A 17,036-nucleotide genomic window follows, 5' to 3' on the forward strand; every position below is an offset into this window, starting at 1 on the left:
AGAAGCATTTTGGTAATATGAAAATAAATCTTTCAATCTGCCACGATCAAGAGCTGTTGGGTTGCGGTGACAGCGCCAATCCTTGGTGCTTTTAAGAATGAACAATACTTAAAGTAAGTTGACTTTTCAGTACACTTAGGTGGTTAAATAAAGAAAGCACAAAAGGTGAAAGAAGCTATTAAAAGAAAGCCATGTACTCTATGAAATGTTTTTGGTTTATGCAGCTGTTGGAAAGTGAGAGAGAGCAAAACAGATAACAAGAAGGCTTTCTAATGTGAAAGAGATAATATACCCTTTCACAAGAGAACAGGTATGTTCTCTTGTGAACATTCTGTCATTGGCGATGTTTCAATCTTTTATAAATCTCTAAGTTAAGTATATGCATTTTCTAAAGCATACAGATAGACTGCTGTTTTTACAATGATAATCACTGTTATAGGACTCTAAGGGTTAACTTTAAATGTTAATTTGTCATCAAAACATTTTTTTCTTTGTTTTGAAGTAGTAAAGCCCTGGATTTGTAGTGTTGGATCTCGGGGAGAGCATGGTGCTTTTCTAGATCCGTAATGACTGCATAGTCAGGAAATCTAAAGGAAAATATTTGCATGCTCTTCTTATATCTTCCTACATGATCGTATATAAACAGAAATCTAAATTGGTACTGCCATGTCAGATCTTTGCAAAAATGGGAGAGTGGAACTTGGTCACTGAATTCTTATAGGTGCATTTTGATATGTTAGCTTACTTGAATTGCACATGGAGAAAATGTATCAAATTTAACAACGATGCTTAATTTAGCCAATGAGAGAGATGCAAATGAAGTTTTAAATCAACCTGCAAAAAAATATCAGATATGTTCCCCGAAGCACGGTGTTAAGTTAAAAACATAATATAATGAGGACAAAATTTGCATTTCCCTCCCTAATTTTAGCATCTTAATTTGAAACCAGTAAGATTGTGCACATTTTCACAGTAGCAATACAATGACTAAAGGGGGCCAAAAACAAAAACTGTGTCGTCTAAAATGGTAAAAAAAAAAAAAAAAAAAAAGTGCAGTCTGCTCTTAATTTGCTGCATCCTTGTGAAGATTCTGTTTGTTGCTGTTATCGTCTGCACATCGAATTAACTTTTCCCCTCACTAGCGTGCGTCGCCACATTGCAACTGCACTGTTATCACCTGGCTAGCTGGCTAACGCGCTCGAGAAACAAGGGACGTCGAGGTTAATTTTGTTTCAGATGTGCTGGATCCGGAGGATTTCTCTTCGGAGTGAGCAGCTTGTGCTCTGCGGTGCTGTTTTAGTATGCATGTTCACAGCACCTGCTGCTACATACGCCTGTTGTACAGTCAGAGCCAGTTGATAACACAAACCTTACTTTTCTTTTTTCTTTTTCTTTTTTTCTGGAGGTTATTCTTTCTTGCTTGAATATTGTTTTTTTTTTTTTTTGTCATTGTCTTGTGCGTGTTATAGATCATGGCTTCTTCTCATTATAGACTGTTCGATGAAACGATGCACGTTCCATTGCGGTTTTCACAACTTTGTCTCTTAAGACCTCATCACCTACATCAATAAAACAAGTTTATGCACAGGTGTGAAAAACAGCAACATGACAGTCTTGCCTATTGAAAATTTAATCACTAATGATATTTTAAGAAAAAAATGATGGTTGGATGGATATAGATTTGTTTTTTTTGTTTTTTTCCATAAAAATGTCAAATATCGATAGCCACCTTGATGAGCAGCTGGATGTAAGCATATTGTGACAATAATCTGATATTTACTTGACCACTCAACAATGGAAGTAAATGACACAAGACTGTTGCACACATGCTTCCAGTAAATAACAGGAGCTAGCTCTACCAAACCTTTTGGATTCATAGGGCTTTATGAAATCTCTCCTATACTGTGTGGAAATTTCATATGTTACAATTTCTCTGATAATTTGATGTTATATAATTAATAACAAAAGTTTGTTTTTTAATCTACAACACATTCAGTTTAGTTTTTGGTGTGTTTATCAACTATTTTCAGCTGCGTGTTTGGGGTTGGAAAGATGTTCTTTTCTGCAGTTTAACAACTAAGTGGCTAATCTTTTTTTTTTAATTCATTTTTTTGTTGCATGCCAAATGTTGTCTGCTTTATGATAGGCTATTTGTTTCTCTCTGAATTTATGATGTTATCCTAATTATTAATTTTTTTTCTCAGTATAGTGTAGCACATTTTGTAGAGGTGCATGATATAGCGACACTAACATTGATATTGGCCAATTTTAGTCTTTTTTTTTTTTTAACACATCGGTATTGGTCCGATGAATAAATCTGGGTCGATATTAAAATTCGATATTTGTTTCCGTCTTGTTGCTCTTTGTTTGCAGGGGCCAATTGGAGGAGACTGGTCATGTGATAGCGATATAGCAAAGGATGATGGGAAGCTTATGGGTCAAAATAGCAACATTAAAAATCGGATATTGATATCTGATGTTCATATGTGTGCATCCCTAATATTATGTCCGATCACTTGTTTCCATTTATGTCTTTCTCAGTAGCTGGCTGGTCACACTCTGCTGCATTTCAGCATATTATTGGAACGTTGTAGAGAAGGAAAAAGTGTGGTTGGAAAAGGTCCACGAGTTCAGGGAGGAGATTAACGAGACGCATACAGCAGGTGTAGTTCATGCTTCAAGGAGCGATGATGTCAGAATCACTTTTGTTGAGCTAAGAGGAGATAAGGCTGGACTGTTGCTCGTTGCTAAAAGTCTCTCTTGTCAACTGACAGTAAGGTTTTGCATTTAGTCCGTATATCATGGTTCCAGAGACCGCATGAAGAACAGCGAGACACAGAGTCCGAACGTGAGGTTCAACGTTTGTCCAGCAGGGCTAAGGATCTGCCCGAACCACCAGGAGTACAAACACTTTGTTTAAAGACAATTGTATAGCTGTGCTTGATTGGGCAGAATCCCATAGAGGACCTTTAAAGTGCTGTTAATAAGAAGGCTAAAGACACAGCAGCCAACCACGCAGACATGATAAAGGCAGCTCTTAAAGAAACCTGGGCGTCTCAGCAGAGCAACAAGCTGCAATGACGCAGTGATTCAAGCAGAAGAAGCACAAATCAACGACTGAGTATTTCTACTGTCAAGTACAAGGACATCCGTTTGCTAAAAAATCTGTGCAAAAGATATTTGTTGGTCTTATGTCATTTTTAGCAAAAGTAACAGAACTTGGCACTTGAAATATCTCTGTGTCTAATAAATCTATGTAAGTTTCACATTTTTTAACTACAGAGGAACATTGTTGTTGTTTTTATGCCTTGAGATGCACCAGTATTCAATGCATCATTGCCGTTTAGGATTATCAAAACGATGTTTATCGGTTGTCTGAGTGTAAATGTAAAATTGTCTGCTACAGTTTGAGGATTTAACTTTCTTTTTCTATTTTATTCCTTTTTACATTTTTTACATAACTGTTGAAATTAACTGTACAAAGCGTTGGCCGGCTTTCAGACCCAGCCACGTTAGAATACGCTCTATGGACACTGAAGGACTCGTCGTCGCTGCAGCGCATTTTACAGCTCTGTGACTTTGACATGGCTGCCCTCGATCCTTTTGCATTAAAATTCGCTGTTTAGAAATCTCCTAGTTTCAAGGCATTTTTAAGCACTTCACACAACAGCTTTTTCTTTCATAAGAGCATTTCAGAAATCTCTCTCTAAACATTTGCTTATAATGAAACATTGAGGAGAAAAAAGAGACTTGCTCAACAAAAGTGATTTGATTGGATGAAGCGTTTTCCTGCCACATTAACCAGTCACAATCTTGGATTTTTTTTTTCTTTGTTTTTATTCCTTCCCAACATGCATGCTTTGTGGTCTTACCCCCATCCCAGCCCCCGAACGTTCCCTTTTTTCTGCCAGCTGAATGGCAGATCGGGGCTAAAGTGTCACCCAGTGCTTCCAGCATTTCCACACTTTGTGATCATCGTCTCTCTTGACATGGCAGGGTGAGCTCAAGGCCGTGGTGTTGGGAACCTTACAATACAATACAATGACTCAAATTTGAACTCCTTTGCTGTGGGCTCGAGGCTTAAAGACAGATCTTCTGCTATCAAAACCTTTTCCAAGATTCCATTCAATATTTGTACACAAGTTATAAATAAATACAAGCTGACATGTTTGTATAGTAAGCTTTTGATGACATTTGTACATTCCAAGCTGAACATCTTCAAGCATGAAATATGATGGGGATAAATCGCTAGCTCTGATCTGTTTTCTGAACTCCTCAAATTTTCAGAGAAAATGGCAGATTATTTTTATGTTTTAGCAAATGCAGAGCTTTTCAATAAGATTACTTACTATGAAAAGCTTTAGGAATCTAACCCTTATTAGAATTTATTTTATTTATTTTTTTTAGGAATCTAACCCTTTAGTCGTTTTCTTCACAAGTAGAAATCTTCTTGTGCTCTGGTAATAGAGCCCATAAATCACTGCTGCAGACTGAAGGTACCCAAGCAAACGGCGTGGCCTAGAAAGGTAGTCATCCCTGGCTGAAACCCCCAGAATCCATCAGTGCATCGCCAGCGTCTCTGAGGAGAGAATGGAAGGCAGAGTCGACACACAAACACACTCACGGACACGCGTTTGCACAAAGGAAGCCGGTCCTCTTTGATGCAAATTGCTCCGTTACAGAGTGTGATGATAGGTTTTGCTTGGGTGTTATCAGCAGTCAGTCTGACGGAGCTGATTTAATGAGTCCGCGATGCGCAAACAGCCACCGTCGAATATGTTTTTGGCAATTAAACAGACTTTGTGGTTAGGAGTTGGATGTAGATATAAATGCAAACTAATACGAGGAGAAAAGAGGTTGCAGCATAGCTTTTGCACTGGCTTAATTTCTTTAACTTTTGACAGTTGAAAATCGTCACCAATTTATAGAGCACAAACCAAAGAATTTAGGTTCAACTTATTTTTGTTTTCTTGGCTTTATATCTTTTGGACGGGTGGTTATCAAAGCCCCATTCATCTCTTATTTTGACCCTCCCTCACTCACAAGCAAGATGTCAAAATGCCTGGACTCCTCGACTTGAAATAGCCACTGACCCCTGACTAAGAGGGACCAGGACGCCTTTTAGAGCCACTTCATCTGCACAAAACCAATTTTAGACTTTGAAGTTCCCAAACCAGGCATCTTGCTCTCCAACGCTTTGAAATTTCTATGTACATTTTGGTCAGATGTTATGTGACTGACCAATGCGAATTAGAAAATAATTGTGAAATTGACAGAAAACGGGCAGGTTTGAATTTTTAACTTCACAATAGTTCACTACTTTGATGGTCTATTACATTAAATCACAATGAAAGACCCTGAAGTTTGTGATGCTAGAAATGCAAGATGTGAAAAAGTAAAAGGACCAAGGCACTTTAAAGAGTGCAGTTGGATTCATTGCCAAACCAATGTTTTTTTTTTGTTTTTTTTTTTATATTCAGACTTTGAGACTAAGGACAAAAACAAACCCATATGTGCCACAAAAATAGGGAGAAATAAATATCTTTGAGGTTTGATTGAATTGCTTTCTTTGAACACGGAACATGAATGGGAAATGACTTAAAATAGGGGCGAATGTATGGATTCCATGTAGGTGCAATGTGTGTGTGTGTGTGTCGTAAACAGCTTACAAGGGATCCCATTTTGAACGACCTCATTCAGTCTGAAAAATTAGCTCTGCGGTCTGAGTATATCGGCTGTGAATCAATCTCCTGTTCTGATAAATGCACCGGAAGGAGCAAAGGACGAGTGGAAAGAACAAGGAAAATGGCCATTACCCACATGCCTACTCCATTAGAAAAGTTTAAGGCTTGCATGCAGAATGCACGGCGCTGCCTGCTCCAGTTTTTAGCTGTTGACCCAAAATATAGTATGACTAAAGGGCTGTTCGTGTTGGCGAGGAGCCTTACTGTTCTGGCACAGGAATGCAGAAATCACAAAGCGCTTAAATTGTAACAATGAAGGTTTGGTGTAATCACGTTTGCCCCGTCGTCTCTCTGCAGGCGCAGCTCAGAGAGCTTCAGCGGGCCGCCGAAGATCTGCAGATCAAATTAGAGGAGCACCGAAAGAGGAAACATGAAGCTGACCGACTCAAAGAGCAAACATTAAAGGCTTTGAAAGCCGGGGATAGAGGTAAGGCTCCATCTATATTTAGGACCCACTTCAAGACGTTTGCTCATTTCGCGGAGTTGTTCCAGTTTACACAGTTGGGCCGTCGCTTTGGCTACAGGGCAGCTTCCATTTCATGTCTGCTCCAGCCTTACTGGAGCAACAGTAAATACGCTGAGCAGCTCGGCTCAGGTTGTTCAACATCAGAGAGAGGAGGGGGGGGAGGAATGGAAAGGTTAAGTGCAGATTCCTCTGCAGTGGAAATTAATTGACTTGGAGAAAGATTGCTGAGCAGCTGCAAACCGTATTCCCTCTGCTCTCCTTTTTGACGTACCTCAAACCTTCAGAGAGACGTTGCATGTGAGTCACAGGGAAAAATCCCTTATCGGTGCGAGCACAAGCCGGCTTGGCATTTAAGCGACGCTCTGACTTTGCGCGTGTGTTGGTACAGAAAGTTGTGAGGATAGGAACCGGGTTCTATCATCTCACGAAATGAAAGATTTGCACTCATTAAATGTGGGCAGAGGATGCATTCAGTCTCCAATTTTTAGATCTGAGGCAGAAATGCGTAAGATTCATACTCGTACCATTTAGAGCTTGGACTTTTCAACATAAATTGGAGAACAATCCTGTATCCTTCTGTTTTCATTTCAGCATGTCGGAAAACCTTCAGGGAAAAATAGAATAGATTGGAAGTCTCTGTCATGCTCTATTGGCAGCTTATTTTCTGATCTAAAGAAGTTTTGAGTGCAAAGCATGCTCATTATATCGTCGGTTCCTTTGGGCAGCGCACATCCATCATGCTTCCCACTGTGCAGGCTGACCTTTCCTGACCATGACGCCCCGCCCCCCAACACATCGTTCCTGAGTCTGTCATCCTTTACTTCCATTACAGCTCATCTTCTGGGTGTAACAAGCATCAGTTTTAATTTCTGTCTCTCAAGATGGCTTGTCTTGTTCGAGTTGTCTGGAGGATTAACAGAGATTTCTAATGTCAAATGTGTTTTTCTACTAGAAACGCTTCCAGTTTATTTTTATTCATTTCTTATCAAGATCCCAAAATCTGAATGAAATAACCTGCAGATACCGATGCTTTTTCCAGTCCAGATCTCAATTTTTGGTGCTATTTTTGGTTCTGGTGTTATGTAAGCTAATATAGGCACTGTCAGTCATAGTGCTGCATATTTTGCCCATATGCTCAGTCATATTTACATTTACAAGGCGGATGATTGCCTTAGCACCAGGTTGGTCAGTTTTACTCTTTTATTTGCATTCAGTTCATGAGCTGCCAAATTTAAACTATACGACTGCTTGAGAGGTGAGGGTTGGTAGTTCAGACTTGTGTTGTTGTTGTTTTTTTGTTTTATAAAATTACTTGCAAGCTACTCAGCTGTAAATGTTCATTAATGACTGATAATAAAAAAAAGCAACAAAAAAAAAACAGGCAGTGTTAAATCAGACGTGACTGTGTGAAAGGAAGAGATTAAACGAAAAAGTAACATCAAGCGACGGTGGATTATACCATGCCATAAAATCAAAGTTTTCCCAGTAAAACTACAAGTGATCTTCTTGTTCTTGAGGATGCAAAACTGTGGGTCATGTCTTTTTGTGAGTCAAATGTTTTGTTATAGCCCAAATAGAAATTATATGTTCATAAACAGTTTAGTTGCACTAAGAGTGCAACAGATTTTTGCCTTTAAACCTACTTTTCAATTAGAACGTAGACCGACGCAAAGAGCAAACGCTACTCCGAATCAGTCGTTAATGTTAACAGCTGGTAGGAAGAGAAGAGCAAGTTTTAGCCAGCGAAAGCATTTATTCCCCTCAAGATTAAAGCATGCATATTACTCTAACCTTCTGCCTGTAGTTAAACAAAAGCTCTTTACTGCCTATGCTACAATGCATACTTTCTTTCTGGTAGAGACGGTGCAGATAAAGCAAGCTTTTAAATTTGCAATGCTCGTGATGTTTTTTTTCTGTTATTTGAAAAAATAAAAAAATACATGTCCCTGAGCATCTTTTTGGAGCCAGCTAACAAGAAAATATGCATCACAGTAGCACAAGGCAACATTTAAGAGTAGCTTTATTACCGTAAAGAGAAGAAAGTTATTGCAAGTATTAATTATGTTGGATCCCTCGCAGAGGCTCCACAAAACTCTTTCTATCTTGCAAAGTTGCAAGAAAAAGCCCCGGCTCTATATCTCATTTGTCTTTTTGTCACACAGCACTTTTCTATACAGCCCATACAAAACAGTTGCCCGCAAATGCACCTACGGTTCTATACGGGAATGTCAGAACACGGATTGTTCTGCGAACGTGTTGTCTCCCTTTTTATGACCGTAATGGCCTGCGTCAAAATGGGAATGAAAAGCCAGACGAACAAGCAGCTGAGAGTGCAAGTCGAGCTAAACACTCTGTGGTTTCGCCGCTGCTGTCGATCAGGCTTCTCTCCAGGGCTTCATGTGCAGTTATTGAGATGTTTGAAAGGACCAGGTTATTTGTACCCTCGAAGAAAATTAGTTTCTTGCAGCGTGACGTGTGCGGTACATTGGGGAAAAAAAAAAAAATAGAACAATGGAGAGCCGGGGGTATTTGAGCTGACAGAACAGCAATCTAACCTTTTCCATTGCACGCAGTACAGGCATTTAGAGCCTGCAAAACAATCGTGTATTTGCAGTGTTTCATTATTATTGTTGTTGTTTTTTTTTATAAATTGTTGTATTTATGGAACTTAAGTTCCATCACACGCTGGCTGCACTCCGACAACTTAGGTTTTGTCGTAGCCAATATCGTCACCGCAGTACTTAGCGACGTTAGTGCGATATAATCGCCAGCATGCCATTCTAAAACTGCGCATTGTTTAAACACAATCGTGAAAAACTGTTCAAGAAATTTCAAATTGCTTGGTTGTTTATTTGTAACAGTCTTATTTTCCCACTGTGTTCTCCGTATAAGATGTACGGCCTGAGTCATCCTCCTGCGGTAAGCCCCTCAATGCTAGACATGACATTTAAGTTGAAACACTCATTTTCAGGCTTCGTCTTGTTTATGTCGTCTCCTGTTTTCGGTAAAGTAAAAAAGCTCGGCGCAGAACATGCAGCCTTTTGATCTGTTTCCATTTCTTTGCCTTTTTTTTTTCCATAGAAAGAGGTAATTTTCCTCTCTCAAATATTGCTTCTAGGGTATAAAAGACAGCAAAATATGTGTTTTCTTTGCCCGGGAGTGCTTAGCCTACAATGACAAAAAAAAAAAAAAAAAGAAGCTCTGAGTGGATAACATTGTCTGTAGGCTAGCCATAGATCTGCAGACTCCCGCTGATATGTTCCATTTTCTCTGTTCTCGATGTGTCTCTCTTATTTTACGAGAGTGCTCCGATATCACCAGGGCAACATGGGTGGATGACTGATGGTGTCCATTAGTAAACATAGTCTCCTATATGTGGCATTGGCCTAAAGAGCCCAATGTCTTCAACCGCCTCCTTCTCCTCTCCTCCCCCCCCCACACACACCACTCTCCAACTCTTCTTTATTTTCCTCTTTTCTCCCCCATCATCCTCTTGCCTTTCACCTGCCCCCCTCCTCCACCAGACGCTTCTCCATCATTCTTGTTTTCCGCTGCACTCCTCTCTCCCCCACTTCTTCATCTATCCTCCTTATAGTTGTTTTTCATAGCCACAACTTTGCAGTTAAGAGAGGAATGAGACCATCTCGCTCCCTTCTCTGCGCTATCATTTTTTTTACGAGGCGGCGACCGGAGCGCGGGTTGAAAATATCGAGCGTTGGGTTGCAAACGGAGAGCAATTCAAAGAAAGAATGGGCCACTAATCTCGCAGATGCTGTGTGTGTTGAGGGATAATATTATCAAGTGTAGTTTTTTTCCCCCTTTACCTGTTGTTGAGTAGACTCAAGATTAGAGTCGTGGAAACTGAAGAGCCATATTGTTTCAGGTCAAGATGTTCTTCCATGAAGTTGACCCAGCTTAATACAGAAACGCTGGGCCCAGTGGAGGTTCTGTGGAGATAAAAAAAACAACAAACAAACAAACAAAAAAAACCAAGAGATAAAGTTTTTTTGCAGCAATAACTGGAGATAATGGAGAATAATTGGAAAAAAGAAGAGCAGTAAGGACAAATGGCCCAAATGTCCTCCAGCAGCCCAAGCTAAGAGGAGCGTAACTATAGAGATAGTTTCAAGATAACCAAACACAATCTAACTATAAGCTGAATATGACGTTACAAAGGAGAAGGGGGCGTCTGCACCAGACCAAAACTGGAAATCGGTTCACTGGTTTACAACAAATGTAATCTCGGTTCTCTAGCCAAGGAAATCACAACAAATATATGGACAGAAATATATAATTATTTTAAAGTTTGATCCTGGTTGTAACACAATTATGTCTATTTCTCTTCTAAAAAGGAAAGACAAAGCCAAACAGAGAACCTTTTCATCCCTTAGTACAATCTAATAGATGAAAGTCAGTATACTGTATATAATTAGTGACAGTGAGATATATATATATATATATATATATATATATATATATATATATATATATATATATATATAAAGCATGGCTCCTGGTTACTTTCAGCTTAGTAATCTTGGCAGAAGTTTGGACACCATTGATCTTTAAAGAGAGAACATGTAGTTACTGGCAGCAACGGCTCAGCAAATGGCCCCTCCTCCCCCAGGACAGTGACACTGCTAACCACAGTAATGCTGGTCCAGATGTCATTTTTTTTAGGAGTGAAACTGAAGCGAAGAGGCTGTTGACTGAGAGATCTTGAAGTTGTATTTGATCAATTGGGGAGAAAGGAAACTGTTTGGTTCAGCTGAAAACAAAAAAGATAAAACTGAAGAAACATGATCTCATACTGTGCCATTTTGGATGAACTGACTATTTTTTGATAAAAAAAAAAAAAAAAAAAAAAAAAAAACTAATCTTGCTGCTTGTAACAAATGGATGGACTAGTTTTTCTGTAAAAAAAAAAAAAAAAAAAAAAGCGGCAAGTTGCCTCATCAATGTTAGTTTTGCCAGAGCAAGATTCATAAAACTTGTAACTCTTTCATTTTTGATTTTTTTTTTTTTTTTGTGTGCACACACTCTGCATAAGCTCTTCGCTCCGTACACGGTGTGGAAAAGAAATGCTAATTTCACAATTAGCTTTTCCGTAATTAGTACGGAAAGGTAATTGCCGCGGATGTGCAATTAGCATTATGTAAAGTGCTTTTCCCCAGACGTAGGGGCCAATCAGTTTGCCCCTTTTACCTTTTCTGTTCTGCAAATGATTCTGGAGATGCTCAGCACCAAACGCCAGAGAACTTCCTCCTCGCCTTCCTCTCCAGTGAGTGCGATTCACAAAACTGAATCAGCTGGGGTCACATGCTCTGCGGATAAGAGGGTTCAGGAAGTTTCTCTTTGCGTCTCCTTTTCACTTGCCTGTGAATGTGAACGGAGGAGAAGAGGGAAATCACTGTCATAGCAGCCGTTGCAGCACAAAGCCTCCTGATTGCATTCTGGACTCTGACGCGTTTTTTTTTTTTTTTTTTCCCCTACAGGGAAAGCAAATGTTCCTGCACAGCATGACTGACTCATTGCCTGATTTTTTTTTCCTCTCTCTATCCTTGCTGCTCATACTTTTTAGTTCACTTCTTTTTTTTTTCTTTTCCTTTTTATGTTCACGCTTCAAGGTTTTATTGGGACTGATAAATACAATTATCAGCAATTGGTGATTAGAAATAATGAAAAGCTGTTTCTTAAATATTATTATCAGCTACCTGCTGTGTAAAGCTTCTAATATATAATTTTCCTTTGCAGGTTTTAGGCATCAGAATAGCACCGTATCTCACCTTTTCCAACTACTGGACAGCAATAAAGATGGCAGGTGAGTTATATTCTAATCAAAGAGAGTCCAAAGGTTCGAAAAGCCTGGAAACAAATTTGATGTAAGGCCGCTGCTCTTTGCCAAGGCTGCCATCCACCAGCCATCTCTGAGGCACTGTAATCTTCTACTATTAAATCTTTATCGCTTTGAACTCTGTATCCTACACATCCTACTTGATTAAATAAATTAGACAGTATGCTGATCATGTATCCTATTAACTACCTGGACAGAAACCTGTTTCATACAAATCAATTTTTATGTTTCACTAAAATTCAGTTGGGATACTTTTTTGCTTTTCAAGCTATAAAAAAACTTTTTTTTTTCTACAGTGGATCTTGAATCTTTATGACATGGCTGGCAAAAAACATTTTTTGTTTTTGTGTTTTGTTTTTAAACTGTACACGTCTTGTTAAATTATGAATTAAATGTGTTTGACCTCATGTTTTAGTAGAGTAAATTTAACAGCTTTACTTACCATCTGACCTATAGAGTCGCATAATAATAAGTCACCTAAATGGACGAACCTATGTGACAACGCAACGTTGGCTAAAAGATCTCAAAAGGCAGTGCGATCTAAATACATTTAAGAATGAATGAAAAGCAAGGTTAATGTGAAGGATTAGTCTAGAAACTGTCACATCTCCATATCTAGGGCTTTCTTACATTAGAACACCAGTGAGAAACTTTCTCAAAGTGGCTGGCCGACCAAAATTACACTAAAAGCGTATTAATCACTCATCCAGAAGGGTCACAAAAGAACCAAAAAACAAAGCGTTGCAGACCTCACTTTATTCAGTTACAATCAGCGTTCATGATTTCTCGGCACGAAAGACATTGAGCATAAATGGTATCCATGTGAGGGTACCAAAGCCAAACCCAAAAGCAAACCCATTGCTGACCTAAAAGAACTCAAAGGCCTTCTTAAAATTTACCTCGACAGTCCTCTGCACGGTTTCTCTTCACAGCAGTCCAGACCCTCATGTTCCTCACTTTACCAGAACATGCATGTAAAAAAACAAAAAAAAACAACAAAATAATAATAGTGCTTAAGCCAACAGAAAGACTTGGAATAGTAAACCATGTGCGCTACAAAACATATGCATGCAAAAACAATCTCCTCATGCAGCAATTCCTATGTAAGAAAAATATGCCTGTTTGTGCATTCTTGCAGTTGGATGTTATTCTGCCTCTCTGGCCTCTGTTCACAGCTCAGAACCCCTTTATCCACTCAATCTCCCTCTGTCTGAATTCTTGAGTCTCTCTCTCTGAGCTGTGCTTAAGCACACACATTACTAAGCTGTCAGTTGGTGGACTTTGTGAACTGGCCATCGTTATGCACCACATGCATTGATGTTGATCTGAATAAGGCAGAGATTGTGTTTTCATCCACTGCATTACTGCTTAGGTCTTGTTCGTCTCTCCAGCTCAAAGTGTCAACCCTCGTTTAGCTTCTTCTCTGATAAATGCAATGTCACAAATTATACCTAATGCTCGCAGTTGCCAGGCAATTTGCTTCCTCGATTAGCATGCGTGCTGCATGCTTTTTATGTTGTACAAAAAAAAAAAAAAAGTTATTTGTCTGGCTTTGTCCCCGATGACACTTAACTAAATGTTCCTCAATTCTTAATCTGCTTCATTGGAATTGCTAATTATGTTTAATGCAGATTCACAGATAATTATTCTCTCATTTATACTGTGAACTAATCTCATTTTCGTGTCCATTTACTCACCAATAATTGCCTCACGACAAAGACCGCAGCCATTGATTTTCATAAAGTTTTGAACACATTTTAAATCACATTAAGACATTTCTGCAAAACATCCTCGTTAGACTCAATAATGCATTTTGATATAAATTAACACTGAATAAATATTTCATTCGAGTCGTCATCAGGTTGCTTTTAAATGGCCCCTTCTGAAAACTTCCTAAAAAGATAGTTTGCAAGTTATGAAGTCGGATTTATGAAAACGACATGAGTAGGGAGTAGCTACTCTGCTCTGTCCTTGACTCATTGTCTGAAGGATCGTAGGTACACTCAAACGTCTTTACAACTTTGACAGTCTCCGATAACCATTGACGTGTCTGTACTGCCTGAATTTCCTAAGTAAAATAATAAAAGTTTGTCATGAAATAACTTTAATACAGGGATAGGGTGCCAACTCATAACATCTCCACAGAACCTTACGTAAATATATACATATCCTTTTAAACCACTTGACCATTTTGGCAAGGAGTCTATGCATTCTGGACAGTTTTAGAAAGGTATGAGAATGTTGTACTTATTTTCCAGGTTTGAAAAGGCACGCGGACAATATAGTCTTGAATATCAACACTTTGCCCTAACCCATTGTCTAAAGGTTATGTCTGTCCCTCTTTCCATTTGTACATCCATGATTCTGTCAGTTTAATCACTGAACTGTCTCCCCTTTCTTTATGTTTATCTTTTCAAACTGGCGTAATATGGCTGACAACTCTGGAAATTTGAGACTCAAAACCAACTTTGAGACGTAAAATCCCTAAATGAGGGGGTAAAGACTCGTTGGTCACGAATGTAGGCCTCACAATCGTTTCATCCCAGAACCTTCCCATGCAGCACACACAGGCACAACCCACTGTGCCAGCTGGCAGGCAGTTGGCAGCCCAGTGCAGGATTAACTGGTACTAGTATGCTGGCCTATAAATAGAGTCTACCAACTGCTTCAGGAAATGAACCATGATGGAGCCTCCCAAAGGCCCACGAACAGGATGTGCTTTTTATCCTCTCCCCCCTCTGCATGGATTTATCACTGCCTGCATCTGCGAGCTCGGTAATATTCATTACCGACTTCCATAGAGAAGCCTCCGAAAAGGGGCGCACGTCACAAAACACCTGCTTTTATGCTGCAGCGGTCTATATATATATATACGCGCAAATGCCCTGCGTGATTGGAGCCGAAGCCAATTTACTTCACACGGGATTTACAGAGCCGTTGTTCTGCAGCCCGTGTGCCGTCCTCACAATGGTGAAAGGCATTGTTTCTCTCCGGCACTCACCCTGAGCATTGATCTTCTGTAGGCTGAGCAGACTATTCGCTTTGTATGTTTGCCTGCCTTAGTTGACGCGCTCCGGGGATTGATTCTGGCTATGCAGTCATTATCTGAGCTCAGAGGGGGCAGTTTGGCTGTAACCTCTGGAAGGAAGACACAAGCATGGGAAAATGGTTAATGACAAGAGTTTAGTGTCGTGGGAAAAAGAGTTGGCATGTATGTATGTGTGTGTGTGACTTTACAGTGTAGTGCATTGTATTGTGAAATCAGGACAAAGGTATGAACAGTGTGCAACATTCTCGATATTAGCTGTAAATAGGTTAATTGAACAGTAAGAAATTAGTATCTGCACTTAGTTAATTGCCAACTCTGGTTTTGCAGTTCAAAAGTGAGGACAGGTCTTCTTTTTGTAAAATCGTGTGTTTGCCTCTATTTTAAATCTCTAGATTTAAAATATATAAAACAATATATTTTTAAGTGGAATCATATTGAAACAAGCTGTGTTTTTCAGTATAACAGTCTAGTACCTAGGAATGTTCAACACATATTGGTGAAATCAACCAAACTGTTCAATGGAATACTAATATGATGCATTTCTAAACCCCTCAGTATATCGTTGGATGAAGTCAAGGCTAAAGTGGTGCTTGTCCATGATGAGACGAGGGTTCTCTCCGAGGATGAGGCACTGGTAAGCTATTTTTAAAATTCAATAACACAGTTTTCTTCAAGGTTTTCCATGCAGGCTTCACTTCGTGGTTAAACTTTCCGTAGGTTGTTTTAAATTGAGGTCGCACTTTCTTTTAATTTTATTTGAAAGCTTCCCCCTAGATAAGAAAATTAACTTTGTAGGTGTTCCTAATAGTTTTTTCCACTGCCGTTTATGCAACATTTAAGGCATTTTTGTGCCGGTTACAAGGGAAATAAGTATCTGTTACCATGTAAACCCAGTGAGAAACAGTCTGGCAGCAATAAAACCGAAGTAAAATGACAATATTTCTGAGTATTTATAGAGTCTTCCCTATTGCCACTGATTTGTCTCCAAGCATACAGCACTTGAGTCTGCAAAGCCTTACTTATTTTAATGATGATATTACATAAACAAGAGCTGGCACTGATGGCGATTTGTCGTATTTACTTTTGATTAAATTAACTAGTGATTTCTTATATTGGCCAATGAAAATATATTTGTCTTTAAAAATGAAAATGCTATCTATTTACCAACCAGATGTAAATTAAATTCACAAAAAGCGCAAACAATGACTCGAGGCAATTTCAAGTGCAAGACAACCACTATGAGTTAGGAAGCCTCTTACAATATGACACAAATATAGAGAAGTCTTCCTTTTTTTGCGATTAAGGTCTTAAATCAGGTATTAAATCAGACTAAACTTTTCTTGTTTTAGGTCTGTAAGTAATGATAACATTATTTGCATTTCCTAAATACCTAATTAATATTGCAGATTTTTTTTTATTACCTTCTTCGAACTCGTAGGTTTACAGAAAATAACATTATGCCTTCCAACAGTTTGGGAAAGCCAGTGATGTTATGTCGTTGTAAACACCTGACAGGTTGCTTTACGTAAGAATTAAAGAGAGGAGGAACTTTAGCAGACGGATTCCTTTTGGGACATTATGGGAAATCAAATGAAGTCTGGGAAAATATCCGGAGGAGAATCGTTGACCTCTACTGGTCTGGTTAACGCTTCGGTACAACTTTGAGGTAGCTGAAGGTGCCGCGTTCAACTCTGCCAACAATTATAGGCCGGTACAAACAGCATGGAAATGTCTGGTCATGATACGTGACAGGAACACGGCTCTGTGTTCCAGAAAATAACGTGTTTTGGTGTGGAAATTGTTAATAGGCACTAGAACAAAAGCAAAAGACATTTAAGATGCTGCTGAATGCGATTCGAGTGTCAATGCCAACAGTGAAATGTGTCCTGCATTGACATCAGAAGAATAGGATCTCGGCGAGGA

The 17,036-nt window shown here is 39.1% G+C and overlaps 1 protein-coding gene and 1 long non-coding RNA gene across 3 annotated transcripts in view; one reads left to right on the forward strand and one right to left on the reverse strand.

Moving 5' to 3' along the window:
- Nucleotides 1–17,036, reverse strand: part of LOC148154083 (uncharacterized) — a 70,598-nt gene that overhangs the window by 26,408 nt on the left and 27,154 nt on the right. The window contains exons 2-3 of the long non-coding RNA XR_015766237.1: nt 11,416–11,586; nt 10,035–10,157 (exon numbers count right to left, since the gene is read on the reverse strand). This is a non-coding gene — a long non-coding RNA (uncharacterized LOC148154083). The remainder of the gene's footprint in view (nt 1–10,034; nt 10,158–11,415; nt 11,587–17,036) is intronic.
- The window catches only part of LOC106923590 (glucosidase 2 subunit beta-like), a 166,001-nt gene that overhangs the window by 7,147 nt on the left and 141,818 nt on the right, over nt 1–17,036 (forward strand). For both annotated transcript variants that reach the window (XM_088016138.1, XM_088016139.1), the window contains exons 6-8: nt 6,042–6,171; nt 11,965–12,031; nt 15,669–15,747. In XM_088016138.1, coding sequence (XP_087872264.1) covers nt 6,042–6,171; nt 11,965–12,031; nt 15,669–15,747 — 276 coding nt within the window. The remainder of the gene's footprint in view (nt 1–6,041; nt 6,172–11,964; nt 12,032–15,668; nt 15,748–17,036) is intronic.

This window comes from Poecilia mexicana, unplaced genomic scaffold (genome assembly GCF_051168715.1).
Source record: "Poecilia mexicana isolate PSO_F unplaced genomic scaffold, ASM5116871v1 scaffold_18, whole genome shotgun sequence".
Lineage (NCBI taxonomy): Eukaryota > Metazoa > Chordata > Actinopteri > Cyprinodontiformes > Poeciliidae > Poecilia > Poecilia mexicana.